Raw genomic sequence first — 16,430 nt, forward strand, 5'->3', positions numbered from 1 at the left:
TTGAATGGGTTAAGATGGGATGGGATAGGATGAGCTGAAATGGATTGGAGTGAGATGGGCTGGTCTGAGGTGGGCTGTGATAGGACGAGATGGGATAGGACACGATGGGCTGGGATGGGCTGAGATAGGATGGGGATTTGAAGATAGGACCCACATTGTAAAGGCCTTTACACGAAGCCCAGCAAGATGAGAGATGAGGAGTCTGGATTTCGTTCTGTTCAGAGTTGGAGATTTCTTGGGGAAGTCGAGTCCTTAGAATTCTCCTGGAGGGATTACTCTGGCAGAGGTGTGGACAATGGAGCTCAGGTGGGAAAGCATGGAGGCCAGGTGTTTCTAAGATAGAAGCAGTGAGGCCGAGACCAGAGGCCAAGGGCACCCCCAGCACTCTGTGAAGAACTGGAACTGGGGAGAACCTGGATTCCCACTTCCTAAGTCAGGAAACTGAGGCAGGTCCAAGGACAGGAAGACGATTGCCTGCCAGGCTCCAGTAGAAGGCTCGACGCTCCTAAAGGCAATGAGCTCCTTTTTGTCTCCCAGGAGGAACACGATGCTATCCAGAGAGAGGCTTATGTCCCAAGAGAGAAGCATAAAATACTCATTGTGGGGCCACAAGACCCACATTCCAGCAGCCAGGACCAAAGGGCTGAGCTATGGCAGGCCCCGTGTGTGCCATGCATCATGATTCTCAGAATACTTCCAGCCAGGGATCCGTTTTGAGCCTCACTAGAACTCACATCAGTATCTCCATTTTGCAGCGGTGAAAGGCAGGCTACCACAGGTGGCTCACCTGGCCCAAGGTGACACAGTTGGCAGGTGGCAGAGTCAGGAGGTGAACCCAGAAGGATTGGCCCTAATGCCCCATCATCTTGTGATCTTTCTTTTTTTTTTTTCTTTTTTTGAGACAGAGTCTTGCAATGTCACCCAGGCTGGAGTGCAGTGGCATGATCTTGGCTCACTGCAACCTCCGCCTCCCAGGTTCAAGCAATTCTCCTGCCTCAGCCTCCCAAGCAGCTGGGATTACAGGTGCCCACCACCACGCCCAGCTAATTTTTTTTTGTATTTTTAGTAGAGACAGGGTTTCACTATGTTGGTCAGGCTGGTCTCGAACTGCTAACCTCGTGATCCCCATCTTGTGATCTTTCTAGAAACACAACATTGTTCCATGGTCTCGACCTGCTTCTTTGGTGGGGAAGAAACAGGAGCTCTTGGCCAGAATAACAAAACAGAGAACCAAGCCCGTGCTCCCCACTCACCTGTGTGGGTGCGGACGTGCCTCTTCAGGTCGAAGGTGTCATTGAAGCCCTTGCCACAGAAGGTGCACAGGTGTCTTTTCACCTGATTGTGGCACTTGAGGTGACGGTTCAGCATGCGCTGCAGACGGAAGCCCTTGCCACACAGGTCGCAGCTGTGAACCACCGAGTCGCTGCATGTGCCTGTGGTAAACTGGGGGCAGAGAGAGGCTGTGAGGGTCCCCGAGCAAGCAGGCACATCCAGTAGGTTCACTCCAGAGACCCACCTCCTGTGTCTTGAGGCTTGCCCTGTCTGCAGCTTCTGCCCCTAAAATTTTCAAGCAGGTTTTGGCTTTGGGAAAGGTGAAATAACAACTGGCGGTTCCTCCCACTTTTTTTTCTTTTTTTTTTTGAGATGGAGTCTCACTTCGTTGCCCAGGCTGGAGTACAGTGGCTCGATCTCAGCTCACTGTAACATCCACCTCTTGGGTTCAAGCAATTCTCTTGCCTCAACTCTCCAAGTAGTTGGGACTACAGGGGCACATACCACCACGCCTGGCTAATTTTTGTATTTTTAGTAGAGACGGGGTTTCACCATGTTGGCCAGGCTGGTCTCAAACTCCTGACCTCAGGTGATCCATCTGCCTCAGCATCCCGAAGTGCTGGGATTACAGGCATGAGTCACAGTGCCCCGGCCAGTTCCTCCCACTTTTAATTCTCCCCTTCTTCCTTAGAACAAACCTCTGACTTCTAGCTGGGCATACTGTCTTACAGCATCCTATAGGCATATGATGGGGTATGGATGTTAGGCCCCTCCAAATGTCGTGTTGAAATGTGATCCCCAGTGTTGGCAGTGGGGCCTGGTGGGCGGTTACAGGGGCAGATCCCTCATGAATGACCTGGTGCCGCCCGGTAGTAAAGAGTGAGCTCTTACTCTCCTCAGTTCATGGGAGAGCTGGCTGTTTAAAAGAGCCTGGCGGCCAGGCGTGGTGTCTCCTGCCTGTAATTCCAGCACTTTGGGAGGCTGAGGTGGGTAGATCACCTGAGGTTGGGAATTTGAGATCAGCCTGACCAAGATGGAGAAACCCCGTCCCTACTAAAAATACAAAATTAGCCGGGCGTGCTGGCGCATGCCTGTAATCCCAGCTACTCGGGAAGCTGAGGCAGGAGAATCAGTTGAACCTAGGAGGCAGAGGTTGCGGTGAGCCAAGATTGCGCCATTGCACTCCAGCCTGGGCAGCAAGAGCAAAACTCCATCTCAAAAAAAAAGAAAAGAGCCTGGCACTTCCTCCCCTCTCTCTTGCTTCCTCCACCATGTGACACACCTATTCCCCTTCCGCCTTCTATGAGTGGAAACTTCCTGAGGGCCTCACCAGAAGAAGACACCAGCACTATGCTTCTTGTACAGCCTGCAGAATCATGAGCCATAAACCTCTTCTCTATAAATTGGCCAGTCCCAGGCATTCTTTATGGCAATGCAAAATGGACTAAGACAGCATGGCCATGAAATAGAAATCTCCTTGAAGGGGAACAAATGGTGCCCTCTTCCTCCTTCGCTCCTTCCTGCTGACTACAGCGCCAATAGCCACCTTGGACCATGAGGTGGAAGTGCGTGCTGAGGATGGAGGAGAAGAAAGGAGTCTGGGTCCTGATGACGTCATGGAGCCTGGTATGTTATATTACAGACAGTACCCAAAGAGAGCCACACTCAATTCTGTCCTCCTTGTGCCTGTATCCTGCTCCATTTACCAAGAGATGGAAACTGTTTTCCCTCTCCTTGAATCTGGGTAGGGCTTATGACCAGTTGGATCAATAGAATGCAATGAAGATGTGTCCGTTCCAGGTTTTAAGAGACCCTGCAGCTTCCACTTCTTCCCTCTTGTAAACCAGCTGCCACATAAGAAGTCTGAGGCCGCCATGCTGTGAGGAAGCCCATGCTAGCCATGTGGACAGCCAAAGGCCACATGGGGGAGCACGGAGGAGCCAGATATGAATAAAGCCTCACTGGACTCTCCAGCCCAACTCAGGGCTGCCACCAGCTGAATGAGTGGCCTCCGCTAATGCTACTCAGAGTAGAACTGCCTAGCAGAGCCATGCCTATGGCTTTTGTCTTGACCCACAAAATCATAAACGCATAAAATTATCAGTTTGTAAAGTGACTTGGTCAGGACTCCACAACTTTGTTACACAAAGCAAACACAACCAGACCTGGGTCTGGGCTCCCTGCTGAGTGCTTTCCACCACCTTTGCTACTGCTGAGGAAGAACATAGAATCTACATCTGTGTGATAAAAATGATGTGTTCAATTTTAGTATCTGATTTGGTAACTTTCGAACATGTGACGTGAATGTTACCAAATCAGACCCTTTAGAAGATGGATCCCATTGCTCTGCCAAAATTCATCACTAGCAAGAAGACTGGTTCTTTCCTGGCTCCACGCTCTCCCAGCTTCAAATACTCTCCTCTTTCATCCACCCTGGGTATTGCCCTCCCAAGACTCAAGGGAGCTCAGTTGCTCCCTTGCCAACGCAGCCTTCTCCAAATACTGCAGCCCATGACTAAACTGCTCACTGTCCCACGTAAACCAGTGCCTCTCAGACTCCAGCATACCTATGCCTCCTCTAGGGTCTTGTTAAAATGCAAGTTCTGATTCAGGAGGTCTGGTAGGGTCTGATGTGCTGCATTTCTAACCAGAGCCCAGGAGATGCCACTGCAGCTGGCGCACATGCTACACTAGCCCTGAGAAGTCATGCTATATTCCATCTCATTCCCAAGATTCACTATGCACACAGTTCATCTGATTTTCTCAACTCAACACCTTGAGGATGGTCGGCAAGCATTCAGTCCCATTCCTGCCTCCCTACCCCCTGCTCCAAGCCTAGTCTAGGGCCAGTGCACAATCAGCATGTGCTGACCGGCAGCTGGGAGCAGGTGGCAGGATGCAGAGTCTCAAGGGAGGCACAAGACCCCAGAACAGGGTATTCCAGTCAGCCTTTTCCACCAGTTCATTTTCCTTTGCTTGGAGCTTAATTTGCCCCAGCTAACACTGAGAAGTCCCTGATCCGTGACAAGCCCTGTGCTTACAGCTGGAGGCAATACAGTTAGAGATGGTTTAATCCCCAGTCCCTAGGAAGCTGCCGAGTCTAGTGGGGGGTGCAGGCAAGTCAACAGCCATTGACATCTGAGAGGCCCAGGGGTCCAAGGGGGCACCTACTCCGGACCTGCAGCACCAGGGAAGATGTTTCCAGAGGAAGTGAGCTCCTTAGCCAGGCAAACATGAGGAGGAAAAGGGGCACACAGCAAAGAACATTCCAGAAGAGGACGGTGGGAAAGAGGGAACTGTGTGTGGTTCAGCATGGCTAGCCTGAGCCTGGGAGAGCAGTTAATGAAGAAAGCAGTGGTAGCTGAGAAGAGCAAGATCCCCTTAGGAGTCCACCTTGAGGGCCCTACTGGAGCTGGAATGTAGTCAAAGGGCAAGAGGGAGCCATTGGAAGACAAAGGGGGACCATCACAGCGGCTGAGTTCAATGACCCAATTGAGTCCTGGATCCTCATCAACTGCCTCACTCCCCAGAACTGCAGCTGCCCACCTCTGCCCAAGGCTTTCCTATCACCTAGGCAGATCACGTTCTCCTCCTTGTCCGACAGACCTCATCCTGCTCACAGCCACCCTTGGAGGGATTTGAAAAGACTAAATATGCTCCACTAAGTACTTTGAACTTCTAAAGACCAAGTGCGCACAAGGACATGTGAGTGGTAGTGAGGGGCTAATGAAATAGAACAAAGACAATTACCCTGGTAATTCCAATTAAAATTAGTAAAAACCTGCAACTGTCTTTTGAAAGTCTTGTAGAATGTCCCTAAGGACTCACCAACCACAGTTCAAACATGAACTCTTGTTTAATCTTTTTGATAAATTTCTATTTTTAAAATGCTCTGAATGCCATACAGATGTCTTCTATTGCAGTCTAGAGTGAAAATCTCAAATCACAGGCATTATTTTGTTTGAAAAGAATAAGATCTTAAAGGGCACAGGAAAGGGAGATCAGTGACAGTTTAAGGGAGTACGGGGCCAGTAGATCATCTGACCAAGACATAGAAAGCATTTTATTTAGTTTTGTTTGTTTTTAACCTTTTTTAGAGATGAAATCTCACTATGTTTCCCAGGCTGGTCTTCAACTCCTATCCTCAAGGGATCCTCCTGCCTCAGCCTTCCAAAGTGCTGGGATTACAGGCATAAGCCACCATGACTCTCCAGGAAGCTTTATAAAACAGGGGAGAAAATGGGAATGGAGAGAAGGGGTTGGAGACTCAGAGCACACCTAATTCTCAAGGGGACCTTTCCTCTGGTTTTCTTGGAGCAAAAATGAAAATTCTCCACATACCCCTCAGCAAAGGCAATTTTTTCATTTCTCCCCATTTCACAGCATGGAAAGCTGAATCACCAAGAAGTGGCTCATGTAGGGAATTCACCCTGTGGCACACCCTCCAATCCATTAAGTGCTGCTTACCACCCTTATGACCAATCCAGACATCAGATATTAACAAATTACACTCAAAGTCTTCAGGAGCCTTGTTGAAAAAGATGTAATGTTACTTAATGGCAAAAAATCATGGCTGACAAAGCCAGCTTCTGCCAGACTATTTCACTTCTCAGAAAGGAAGGGATCTTTGTCAATTCCTAAACATGAAATTTATCCCCAAAAGTATATTTAATGTGGCTTGTGCCTTGAAATTTGGTTTGTAATAGCAAAGGACTGGAAACTAAATATATGTCTATCAACAGGCACTTGTTAAAAAATGATGGCAGAGGGCCGGGCACAGTGGCTCAAGCTTGTAATCCCAGCACTTTGGGAGGCTGAGGCAGGTGGATCACCTGAGGTCAGAAATTTGAGACCAGCCTAGCCAACATGGAGAAATCCCATCTCTACTAAAAGTACAAAATTAGCCAGGCACAGTAGTGCATGCCTGTAATCCCAGCTATTCAGGAGTCTGAGGCAGGAGAATCGCTTGAACCCGGGAAGCAGAGGTTGCAGTGAGCCGAGATCGTGCCATTGCACTCCAGCCTGGGCAATAAGAGCAAAACTCCGCCTCAAAAAAAAAAAAAAAAAAAAAAGATGGCAGAACCTTACAATTAATGCACTGGACAAAGGTAAGAGGCTAGAAGCAGTTCAAGTGTCACCTGCCAGCCATGTGAATGAGCCCTTGTGGATGTCCATCCCAGTCAAACCCCCAGAAGACTCCAGTCTCAGCCGCCATCTGACTGCAGCCACAAGGCAAGAACCACCCTGCTGAGCCCAGTTATCCCACAGAGATGGGTAATACAATATTACATTATTTCAGCTATTAAATTTGGAGTTACTTGTGGAGCAGAAATAGGTTAATTGGAACAGTAATAAATGTATCATTCTCTCCAGACACCAGACCTGCCACATTTCTAAGTGTCTCTCCCAGGACTGCATGGTACAGAAGACATATCTGACTCCTGGAATGATGTCTCATGGGCCAGAGGACCAGTTGACCCTGCCTGGATCAGGATCACAGCTCTGCTCACTGGAGCACCTTTATTATGTTTACATAGGTTTACACCTAACACTACCTCCTAAAAGTTAAAAAAGAGTTAATCGGTCTTACTTTGTTCCTCTACAAGTAGTAAACTAAACTTAATTACATCTTAGTCATGTTAGTTACAAAACAATAGTGGAATAGAGAGACAATAAATCTGAACGATTGAAAAAAACCCTAGATTTGGCTAGGGGTGTGATATGGAATGTCATTTAACATTACTATGTCACAATTTCCCCACATGTAAAACAATAAAATTATATTAGATGATCTCTTCAGCAGTATAAGAAGATAAGAGCAGGGTCTGTTTTCCAGTTTCCTAAATTCCTTCAATTCCTGCTCCACCACTTAGTTTGTGGCAAGTTACCTAACTTAGTTGTAGGCAAGTTACCTAACTTCTCTAAGCCTTAATTTCATCACCTGTAAAATGTGAATAATAATATTTGTGTGGCTGGGCGAGGTGGTTTATGCCTGTAACCCCAGCACTTTGGGAGGCCGAGGTGGGTGGATCACCTGAGGTCAGGAGTTCAAGACCAGTCTGACCAATATGATGAAACCCCGTCTCTACCAAAAATACAAAAATTAGCCGGGCGTGGTGGCATGCGCCTGTAATCCCAGCTACTCGGGAGGCTGAGACAAGAGAATCATTTGAACCCGGGAGGTGGAGGTTGCAGTGAGCTGAGACCATGTCGTTGCACTCCAACCTGGGCAACAAGACCAAAACTCTGTCTCAAAATAAATAAATATAACAATAATAATAATAATAATAATTGCCTCTTAGAAATAAATGAAGAAATTGGCAGAGCACAGTGGCTCATGCCTATAATCCCAGTACTTTGGGAGGCCAAGGCGGGTGGATCATCTGAGGTCAGGAGTTCAAGACCAGCCTGACCAACATGGCAAAACCCATCTCTACTAAAAATACAAAAATTAGCCAGGCATGGTGGTAGGCGCCTGTAATCCCAACTACTCGGGAGGCTGAGACAGGAGAATCGCTTGAACCCGGGAGGTGCAGGTTGCAGTGAGCAGAGACTGTGCCATTTTACTCCAGCCCCGGCGACAGAGTGAGACTCCATCTCAAAAAAAAAAAAAAAAAAAAAGAAATGAAGAAATTAAATTTTAAAAGCTACTTAAAAAGGACCTGGTACTTTGTAAGTCCCATTATAGTTAGACCAACTCCAAAATCCTGTGGTCCTAAACAAAAGGTAATTGGTCAAAATTTCTTGTTTCTCGGCCAGGCATGGTGGCTCATGCCTTAATCCCAGCACTTTGGGAGGCTGAGGCAGGTGGATCACTTAAGTTCAGGAGTTCGAGACCAGCCTGGCCAACATGGTGAAACTCTGTCTCTACTAAAAATACAAAAATTAGCTGGGTGTGGTGGTGCATGCCTATAGTCCCAACTACTCAGGAGGTTGAGGCACGAGAATCACTTGAACCCAGGAGGCGGAGGTTGCAGTGAGCCGAGATCATGCCACTGCATTCCAGCCTCAGCCATAGAGCAAGACTCTGTCTCAAAAAAATAAAACAAAAAAATATGTTTCTCAATTTGCTTTTGAATTTTTCTCTCTTTGATGGAAGAAAAGGGGAACTAAAAAAAAAAAACAAAAAACTAAACTAAAAAGGGAGCCACTAGCCCCCAGTCCTTCATCTGCAACTCTGTAATTCAAAAAGCTCTGAAAAACAGCTGGGTATAGTGGCTCATGCCTGTAAACCCAGCACTTTGAGAGGTGGAGGCAGGAGGATCACTTGAGGTCAGGAGTTCAAGATCAGCCTGGCCAACATGGTGAAACCCGGACTCTACCAAAATACGAAAATTAGCTGGGCATGGTGGCGCACACCTGTAATCCCAGCTACTCAGGAGGCTGAGGTGGGAAGGTTGCTTGAGCCGAGAGAGCACCACTGCACTCTAGCCCGAGTGACAGAGAGAGACCCTGTCTCAAAAAATAAAATAAAATAAAATAAAATGTATGACAAAAAGCTCTGACAACCAACATTCTCTCCTATCTCCAGTGACAGTGAAATCTGACCTGAGCTGATGTAAAAATATTTGCAGACTTTATCCCATTTAATGTCAATATTCATATGTTTTAATACAGAAATTATTAATATATTTAATTATAGGGTACTGCTCCAGGCCTGCCAGGGGTGGTTTTTACACCATGCTACCTTCTGGCAAAGCTTAATTGTCTCACCCTTAATCCAAAATTAATACTTTGTAAAAGGCTTATTAATGAGGTAGGGAAACTACCATAGAGGGAGGAAAATGACATAGGTCTTGAAATTAATTCAGGTCACGAAGATGAAGAGAGAATGACTAGCTCTCCAACCCCATGGTCTGGTGCTTTTCTGAGCACGGTCCTGTTTTCTGCAGGATCTCAGCTTTCATTTCAAAAAATGTGTAAAATTCTCCTCAAGTTCTTCTAGAAAACAGGACTCGGCGGCAAAACAAACCAATCATTGTCTCTGCACTGCTGAAAACTGCAGGAACATACAGGGAGTCAGGGCCTTCAGCTGGCCCTCTGACCAACTTCAAAGCTGGCTCAGATCATTCACCTGTCAAACTTCTAAAGGTGAAAACAACGACAAAAAAAGAACAACCTTTATTTTCTGTTGATGTTTCTAGCAGACAAGTTCATTTAGTTAATGGTCCTGTTTCCTATAGGAGGACATTCTGAGTCCAAGGCTACCTTCTGGTGGCCATTTGGACAAGATTTCCACCGACATGTGGCGATGCTTGAATGCTAAAAGCGTGCTAAGCATATTTCCCCAATTCGTTTGGCATTCAGATTCCCCTCCTGGTCCTATGTACCGTTTTCTTAGACTTCACAACTCCCCTACATGGTAGAATGGAGAGCCTTCTCAAATGCAGAGAAGATGAAGGGAATATATATCTTTATAAACCCAAAGAAGAAACTGAGGCCCAAAGAGAAATGACTTGCCCACCGCCACATGACTTGTAGTGGCCCACCCTGAGAATTTTGAATGTGGTTGTCATCTGCAAAACTTGTGCCTACAGTTCCCTCAGGACAGGCCCACAGGTCTGTGGGGCAGGAGGAGGGGGCATGAACCCCATTGTTTGTCTCATGTCATCATGAGTCCTTAATGTCAGACTATCAACACTAAGGGCTAAAGCATCAATGCCACATGTTGACTACAGCTGACATACTGGACAGTGCGGTTGTCCCATAATGCAAGGAACAATGCTGAAAAGTTAAGGATCCTTGGGTTGAGTTTTGCCACTAACAACTTTGAGGAACTCAACGAAAACTTGCTGGGCTTAATTTTTCTCACCCTGAAAGTAAGGAGATTTGGGGCCATACATGCTTTAAAGGTTCCTGTAGTCGATCCTGTGGAAGGACTCAGTATCTATCCCAACTTCTTTTGGTGGGCCTTCCTGTACTGCAGAAGCTAGAGAAGTGAAAACTACACTTCCCTGACTCCTCTGCCATGAGGATTTGGGAAGTAACCTGGGTTCTACCAATTACATGCACTATCAGGAGATCTGAATTCAGCCCCGAGTTAACTGGGCAGAGGCAGGCAAGAGGCAATTGTTTTACACTCTGCAGTGGCAGCCGTCGAGGTGGCAGCTTCCTGATTGGGCAGCAGCCGCAGCTCCTAGGTGGCCCAGTTCTGCTCTGTGGCTCTGAGTCACTCGTAAGAGCTCAGCTTGCTCTTTCTTTAGTCCATTTAATACCTTTCTCTGCTTAAACTAGCTATAGTGGATTCTGATGTTCATAACTAAGCCTATGTAGTCCTTTCCAACAATAAAAACCTACTTCACCTATATTCAAGTTTAAAACCAGGTAATTAATACACATTGTTCTCATATTCCTCCTTTTCCCCCTTTTAATTAATTTAACCTTCATCAAAAATCCATTCCAAGCATTTTTCCAGTATCCCTTTTCTTCCTGCTTTCTACGTTTTCCTTCAAATGCTATCACTCATGTCTAGGGACTGTTGACTTCTTCCCCCGCCTATATTCTTGTTCTGTGTTGACTTATGTCCTTCTGTGACCCAGGCACTACTGCACTGGTTGCTGGGGAGTGCAAGCCCAGTAGGAAGTGTTCCCTGGCTCTAATGGGTCTAGAGTGGAAAAGAGAAGTCCGTTGGTCAAATGGGCGGCCAAGAAAATGGGCAGCAGGTTACAATGGGGACAGCAGGAGGAGTATTCAAGGCTGTCTTGGGAGACAAAAAATAGGAGGAAAGGAGTCAGAGATGGAGCTTATATTCCCTTCCAAATATCAAATGAATTGGTTTTTAAAAACTGCTTAAATCCATAATTCACAACAAAATGAATGAAATAACAGATTGAGAGCCAGGCTCAGTGGCGTGTGCCTGCAGTCCTAGCACTTTGGGAGGCTGAGACAGGAGGATCGCTTCTGCCCAGGAGTTTGAGACCAGCCTGGGCAACATAGTAAGGCCCTGTCTCAGAAGGAAAAATAAAGAAAAAGAAAAGAAAGAACTAATTAGCCATCAATGGAGAATTCTGGTTAACGACTGATTATCTTCCATTATAAAGGTAAATAAAGTGAATCCAGCATTATTCTGCCTTTCATAAATGAACTGTGCCACTGGGAAACCAAGCAGTAGATGAGGCAAAGTGTGTCTCTATAGAAATACATCAGTTAATAAACAGAGGACAGAATTAGATTACTGCTGTTTTAGAACACCTAATAAGCCAAAATATTTAGGTCCTGAGCATCAACAGCTACTAACATCAGAAAAAGAGAGATAACCAAATATTCAGTGCCTCTGATGAAGACAGATGCCTCCCACTGTGACATATTCTAGCTGAAATAGAATAGAGCTGACCAAGTGGGGAGAGTTGCATTGTCCAATAGAACTTTCTGTGGTGACAGAAAAATTATATTCTCTACTGTCCAGTACATTGACCACTAGTCACACGTGGCTACTGAGCACTTAAAATGTCACTCGTGGAAATGAGGAACTTAATTGTTATTTTGAGATGGGGTCTGGCTCTGTTGTCCAGGCTGGAGTGCAGTGGTGCAATCTTGGTTCACTGCAACCTCTGCCTTCCGGGTTCAAGCAATTCTCCTGCCTCAGCATCCCGAGTAGCTGGAATTAACAGGGACATGCCGCCAAGCCCCATTAATTTTTTTTTGTATTTATTTAATAGAGTCAGGGTTTCACCATGTTGGCCAGGCTGGTCTCGAACTCCTGACCTCAGGTGATCCACCCGCCTCGGCCTCCCAAAGTGCTGGGATTACAGGCATGAACCACGGCACCTGGTCTAATTGTTCATTCTTAATTGACTACGGCTGTGATAGTCACATGTGATACTGGATGCTGCAGCTGCAGATCCAACTACTCGTTTAGAGAAAACCTAGGGGACTGAGGAATGTTAGGCACATGGTGATGTGCTCAGCAAAATCCAGACTGTTGGGAACTCTACAAAACCAATCACCCATTTCTTCAACAATTAACTTGATGGAGGGAAAATGTATGAAATTAAAAGAGGCTCAAAAGACATGCCAATCAATTACAACGTGTAGACATTATGTGGACCTGATTAAGCAAACTAGAGGGGAAAAGTAAGAATTTATGAGACAATTAGTAACGTGAACATAATTGGTAATGTGGGTGTGATCATGAATTTTGGTTTTTATCCACTAAACGCACATTCTGAACGATTTGTGGTTGAAATGGTACGATGTCCTAGATTTGCTTCAAAATCATGTGTGGGGCAAGGGGTGGGGATGTGCCTGGGCAGGAATGGCCACGGGGCTGTTGGGGCTGGGTGGCAGATACGTACCACTGTGCCTTTGAGATTCTAAATAATACAAAGTGATGGGGGTATGGGGACTACTCCATAAACACACATCTGTACCACTACAAGACTCGTTAGAGAGCCGAGTAAAAGGCCAAGAATACTTTTGAAAGAATCTAAACTTACTTTATTTTGAAGAACCCACGGAAGAAGGCAAAAAGAAAGAACAGAATAGGACAGGGTGAGAGGACAAATTCCCTTGGTACTCCATACTGGGACCTGGGTCCTACCAGCCAGAGAATCACGAATGAATACTATCAGTCAACTGGGTTAACTTCAGAGTTACTTAGTTTCTAATAAGCCTCCACAGGACAATGGTGATTAGTATTTCCTGGGTTTCTCCACCCTGCAGCTGGAGACCGGCAGATGGATCCAGCACAAAAGGGACCTGCCGTGAACACTCTGTGGAATGTAAGTCATCTTCTCACCCCTATTTGTTTGGCAAATTACAGAATTCTCAGCAGTAAAGAGACAATTTCACAATCTGCCCTGAGGCACACCATCAAAAGGCAGATGGGCTGGGAAAGGCCAGCTACATTTCTTAACCTGCGCCTCGGACTCCTTTTCCAGATCCGTGTCCTTACTGCAGCCAACAAAATGTTGGGCATTAAAACTTGCTGTATGTCACTGTCAGCTAACTTCCTCTTGGGCAGTTTACACATACGCAGAAAGCTAAACACTTTACACTCACTATCTCATTTAATCTATGCAACTCTTGTAGGAGGCTGATTGTTTGAGTCCTCCACTTTACAGATCAAGGAACTGAGGCCCAGAGGAGATAATGTATCCATGACCACAGCCGTTAAGAGGGGCCCGACTGGCCGGCCGGGTGTGATGGTTCACACCTGTAATTCCAGCACTTTGGGAGGCCAAGGTGGGCGGATCACCAGAGGTCCGGAGTTCAAGACCAGCCCGGAAAACATGGCGAAACTCCGTCTCTATTAAAAATACAAACATTAGCCAGGCTTTGGGGTAGGTGCCTGTAATCCCAGCTAATCGGGAGGCTGAGGCAGGAGAATTGCTTGAACCCAGGAGGCGGAGTTTGCAGTGAGCTGAGATTGTGCCACTGTGCTCCAGCTCTGGGCGACAGAGTGAGACTCTCTCTCTCAAAAAAAAAAAGAGGAACACGATTGGGATTTTCCTTCTGACATCATCCAGAGCTTCTCCTCTGCCCAGCAGGAGCACCCACACTTCTTGGCTTGGCCCCTTCACCATCTCACCCTGTCCTGGTTACATGTCTAGCTCTTTACCGCCAACTCTCTCCCTGACCCCAGCAAGCCCTGTTTCCTATCTTCAGCCACCACAGCTTCATCCTTTCTATGCTCCAGCTGCGGGACTCAGCCCACACTGCCCTCAGGCCCACCCCCTCCCTTCTCCCCGGCTTTCAAATCCACATCAGGACACCTTCCCCACTCAAACTGGTCACATCTTTGCTTGGAATTCTGGTTTCACGTTCACGGTCCTGCAGCAGAGTTAATGTTTGTGTCTCCCTATTAACCCAAATACTATCTACAGTTATTGGACACAAACCATGTTCTACCCTCCACTCATTTATCCTCACAATGCTATCAAGTAGGTATCATTATTATCATCTTACAGATAAGGAAACTGAGGCCCAGAGGGTGAGCCACTTGCTCAAGGTCACACAGCTAAGAAGTGACAAAGCCAGCGCTTACATGCTTAATAACAGCTACTACCAGATGATTCTGGAAGGAACACCAGGTTGGGAGCATTTTTACCTCCCGCTGCCTTGCACACCCCAGGTGTTAGATGGGCAGAGTGTTGCCTCTCTGTGCCAGGCAATGGCTCAAACCTGCCTTTCTTGTGGTCCCGGGAGCCCACTGCCTAAGAAACAAAATTCTTGGCTGGACACGGTGGCTCACGCCTGTAATCCCAGCACTTTGGGAGGCCGAGGTGGGCGGATCACATGAGGTCGGGAGTTCAAGACCAGCCTGACCAACACGGAGAAACCCCATCTCTACTAAAATTACAAAATTAGCAGGCGGTGGTGGCACATGCCTGTAATCCCAGCTACTTGGAAGGCTGAGGCAGGAGAATCACTCGAACCCGGGAGGCAGAGGTTGCAGTGAGCTGAGATCGAGCCATTGCATTCCAGCCTGGACAGCAAGAGCGAAACTCTGTCTCAAAAAAAAGAAAAAGAAAAGAAAAGAAAGAAAAGAAACTAATTCTTAGAGAAACTCTGTGAGTTCAGCATGCCTTGGAAAGAACTTTATAATTATATAGGCAATTCGTTCAGTCATTTGAAAACTGCCAATGCCACGGCTGATGATAATTCTGGAGGCTTGGCGCATATTAACACCAAAATGTCTCCTTTTTGAGGGTAGAGGCAGAAATAAGGAAGCTAAACATCCCCAGTAAATAAAAACTCCCCTGGAAACTATGGAAAGAAGACTTTTAACGGTTCAGGAGTGAATTGTGCCTCTCTGCCCCACTTCCCCCAGAGAACAGGCAACTAATCTAGGAAATCAGATTGGTTTACGTCTTCCTTTAATCCAGGATTCCAACGGCCCTGTGTGCCTGAGGCAGAAAAGATTGCCTAAAATGTTGGTTAAGAGACTGGATGAGAATCTGTCACTTTCTCTCCAGGGGAATCTGGGCAATTGGGGGACAGAGGGGCAAACTAGCTGCAGAGGCTCCCAAAACAACGTTGCAATTGTCCTTTCAGCCTGGTGATAAATATGCAAGTGGGACACTTTGTAGAATTTCCCGAAGGGCAGAGCTACCAGCCTCAGGCAAATTGTTCCCTCCCATTTAACCCCACCTGGCCCAGAAGAGCCTCAGGCCAGTTGACTTTGAACCTCACCCTCACACTTACCGCTAGGCTACCGGACCGCACAGTATCGGCACTTCTTTTTTAAATAGGTCTTTCCTTTGGATCCCAGCTGAAGCCTCAAACCTCAATTCATAACCAAATGCGCTTCAGCCCACCCCGGAGTCAAACTCTGGGAATATGCAATGTGCACAGGGGAGGGGTGGCCTCTCCCAGGAAAAAGAGGACTGCTTTCTCAATCCACAGCAAAGCCCAGGCTCTCCCTCCCCACCCTCTACTCCCAGTCTGGGTGGCGGGAGGGCACGGGAGAACCCTGGAATTACCACCTACACCGGGGACCTGGGGGTGCACAGCGTCGCACTGCGGCCCACCAGGCTAGAAAGTGGGGTCAAGTGATCATAAACCGCCACCCACTAGCTCCAGCTGGCTGAGTCAGTGGAATGGGATTCCTAAATCTTGGTGGGTAGCTGATACCTTTGAGCAGACCATCATGGAAGTTCTGCCCGAAAGCGCAGGTGGGCGTCCAGAATGTTCGAGGGGGCCCTGAAAAGCGACCATAGATGGGAGCAAACACTCCAATCCACTGGTGTAAGGGCGCTCGAGAAATCGATAGTTGAACCCTTTTACCCATCAACTTAATTCAAGATTGGAAAGATAACAGACCTAAAGTGCCGTGTACAAGCCTCCTGTCTAACAGACACTGGGAACCGCTCGTGTTGGGAGAAGCCCACTATGTGTCAAGCTGCCGCCCATATCCAGAACATAAGCATGGGGGGTGAACTCTCAGAACCGCGGCGCCAGGAACTGCGTTTCAGAGGGTGAAATTTCTGAGAGCGCGGGGGCTTCCTTTCCGACCTCGGGAACTCCGACGGCCTTCGTTATTCTACAGGCCTGGCGCACAGAATGGGCTGCTGGCGGAAGGCAGCGATGCCAGTGCCTTTTCCGCAGTTCCAGAGGCAGCACTCGGTATCAGGCGGGGCCACCGGGTGGACAGAGCCCACTCTGGGAACCGGCCGCCCCTGCGCAGCAGCTACCCTGCAGGCGGGAGTACGCGCCGA

At 47.3% G+C, this 16,430-nt stretch overlaps 1 protein-coding gene across 2 annotated transcripts in view; it reads right to left on the reverse strand.

The window, feature by feature from the left end:
- Positions 1–16,430, reverse strand: part of OVOL2 (ovo-like zinc finger 2) — a 35,094-nt gene that overhangs the window by 15,986 nt on the left and 2,678 nt on the right. The window contains exons 1-2 of one of the 2 annotated variants that reach the window (XM_011979490.1): positions 10,654–10,751; positions 1,254–1,443 (exon numbers count right to left, since the gene is read on the reverse strand). In XM_011979490.1, the coding sequence (XP_011834880.1) occupies positions 1,254–1,443; positions 10,654–10,659 (196 nt within the window). In that variant the 5' untranslated portion in view covers positions 10,660–10,751. Of the gene's footprint in view, positions 1–1,253; positions 1,444–10,653; positions 10,752–16,430 lie in introns of those variants that run through there. The other variant, XM_011979491.1, reaches the window with a different exon arrangement.

This window comes from Mandrillus leucophaeus, unplaced genomic scaffold (genome assembly GCF_000951045.1).
Source record: "Mandrillus leucophaeus isolate KB7577 unplaced genomic scaffold, Mleu.le_1.0 Scaffold202, whole genome shotgun sequence".
NCBI lineage: Eukaryota > Metazoa > Chordata > Mammalia > Primates > Cercopithecidae > Mandrillus > Mandrillus leucophaeus.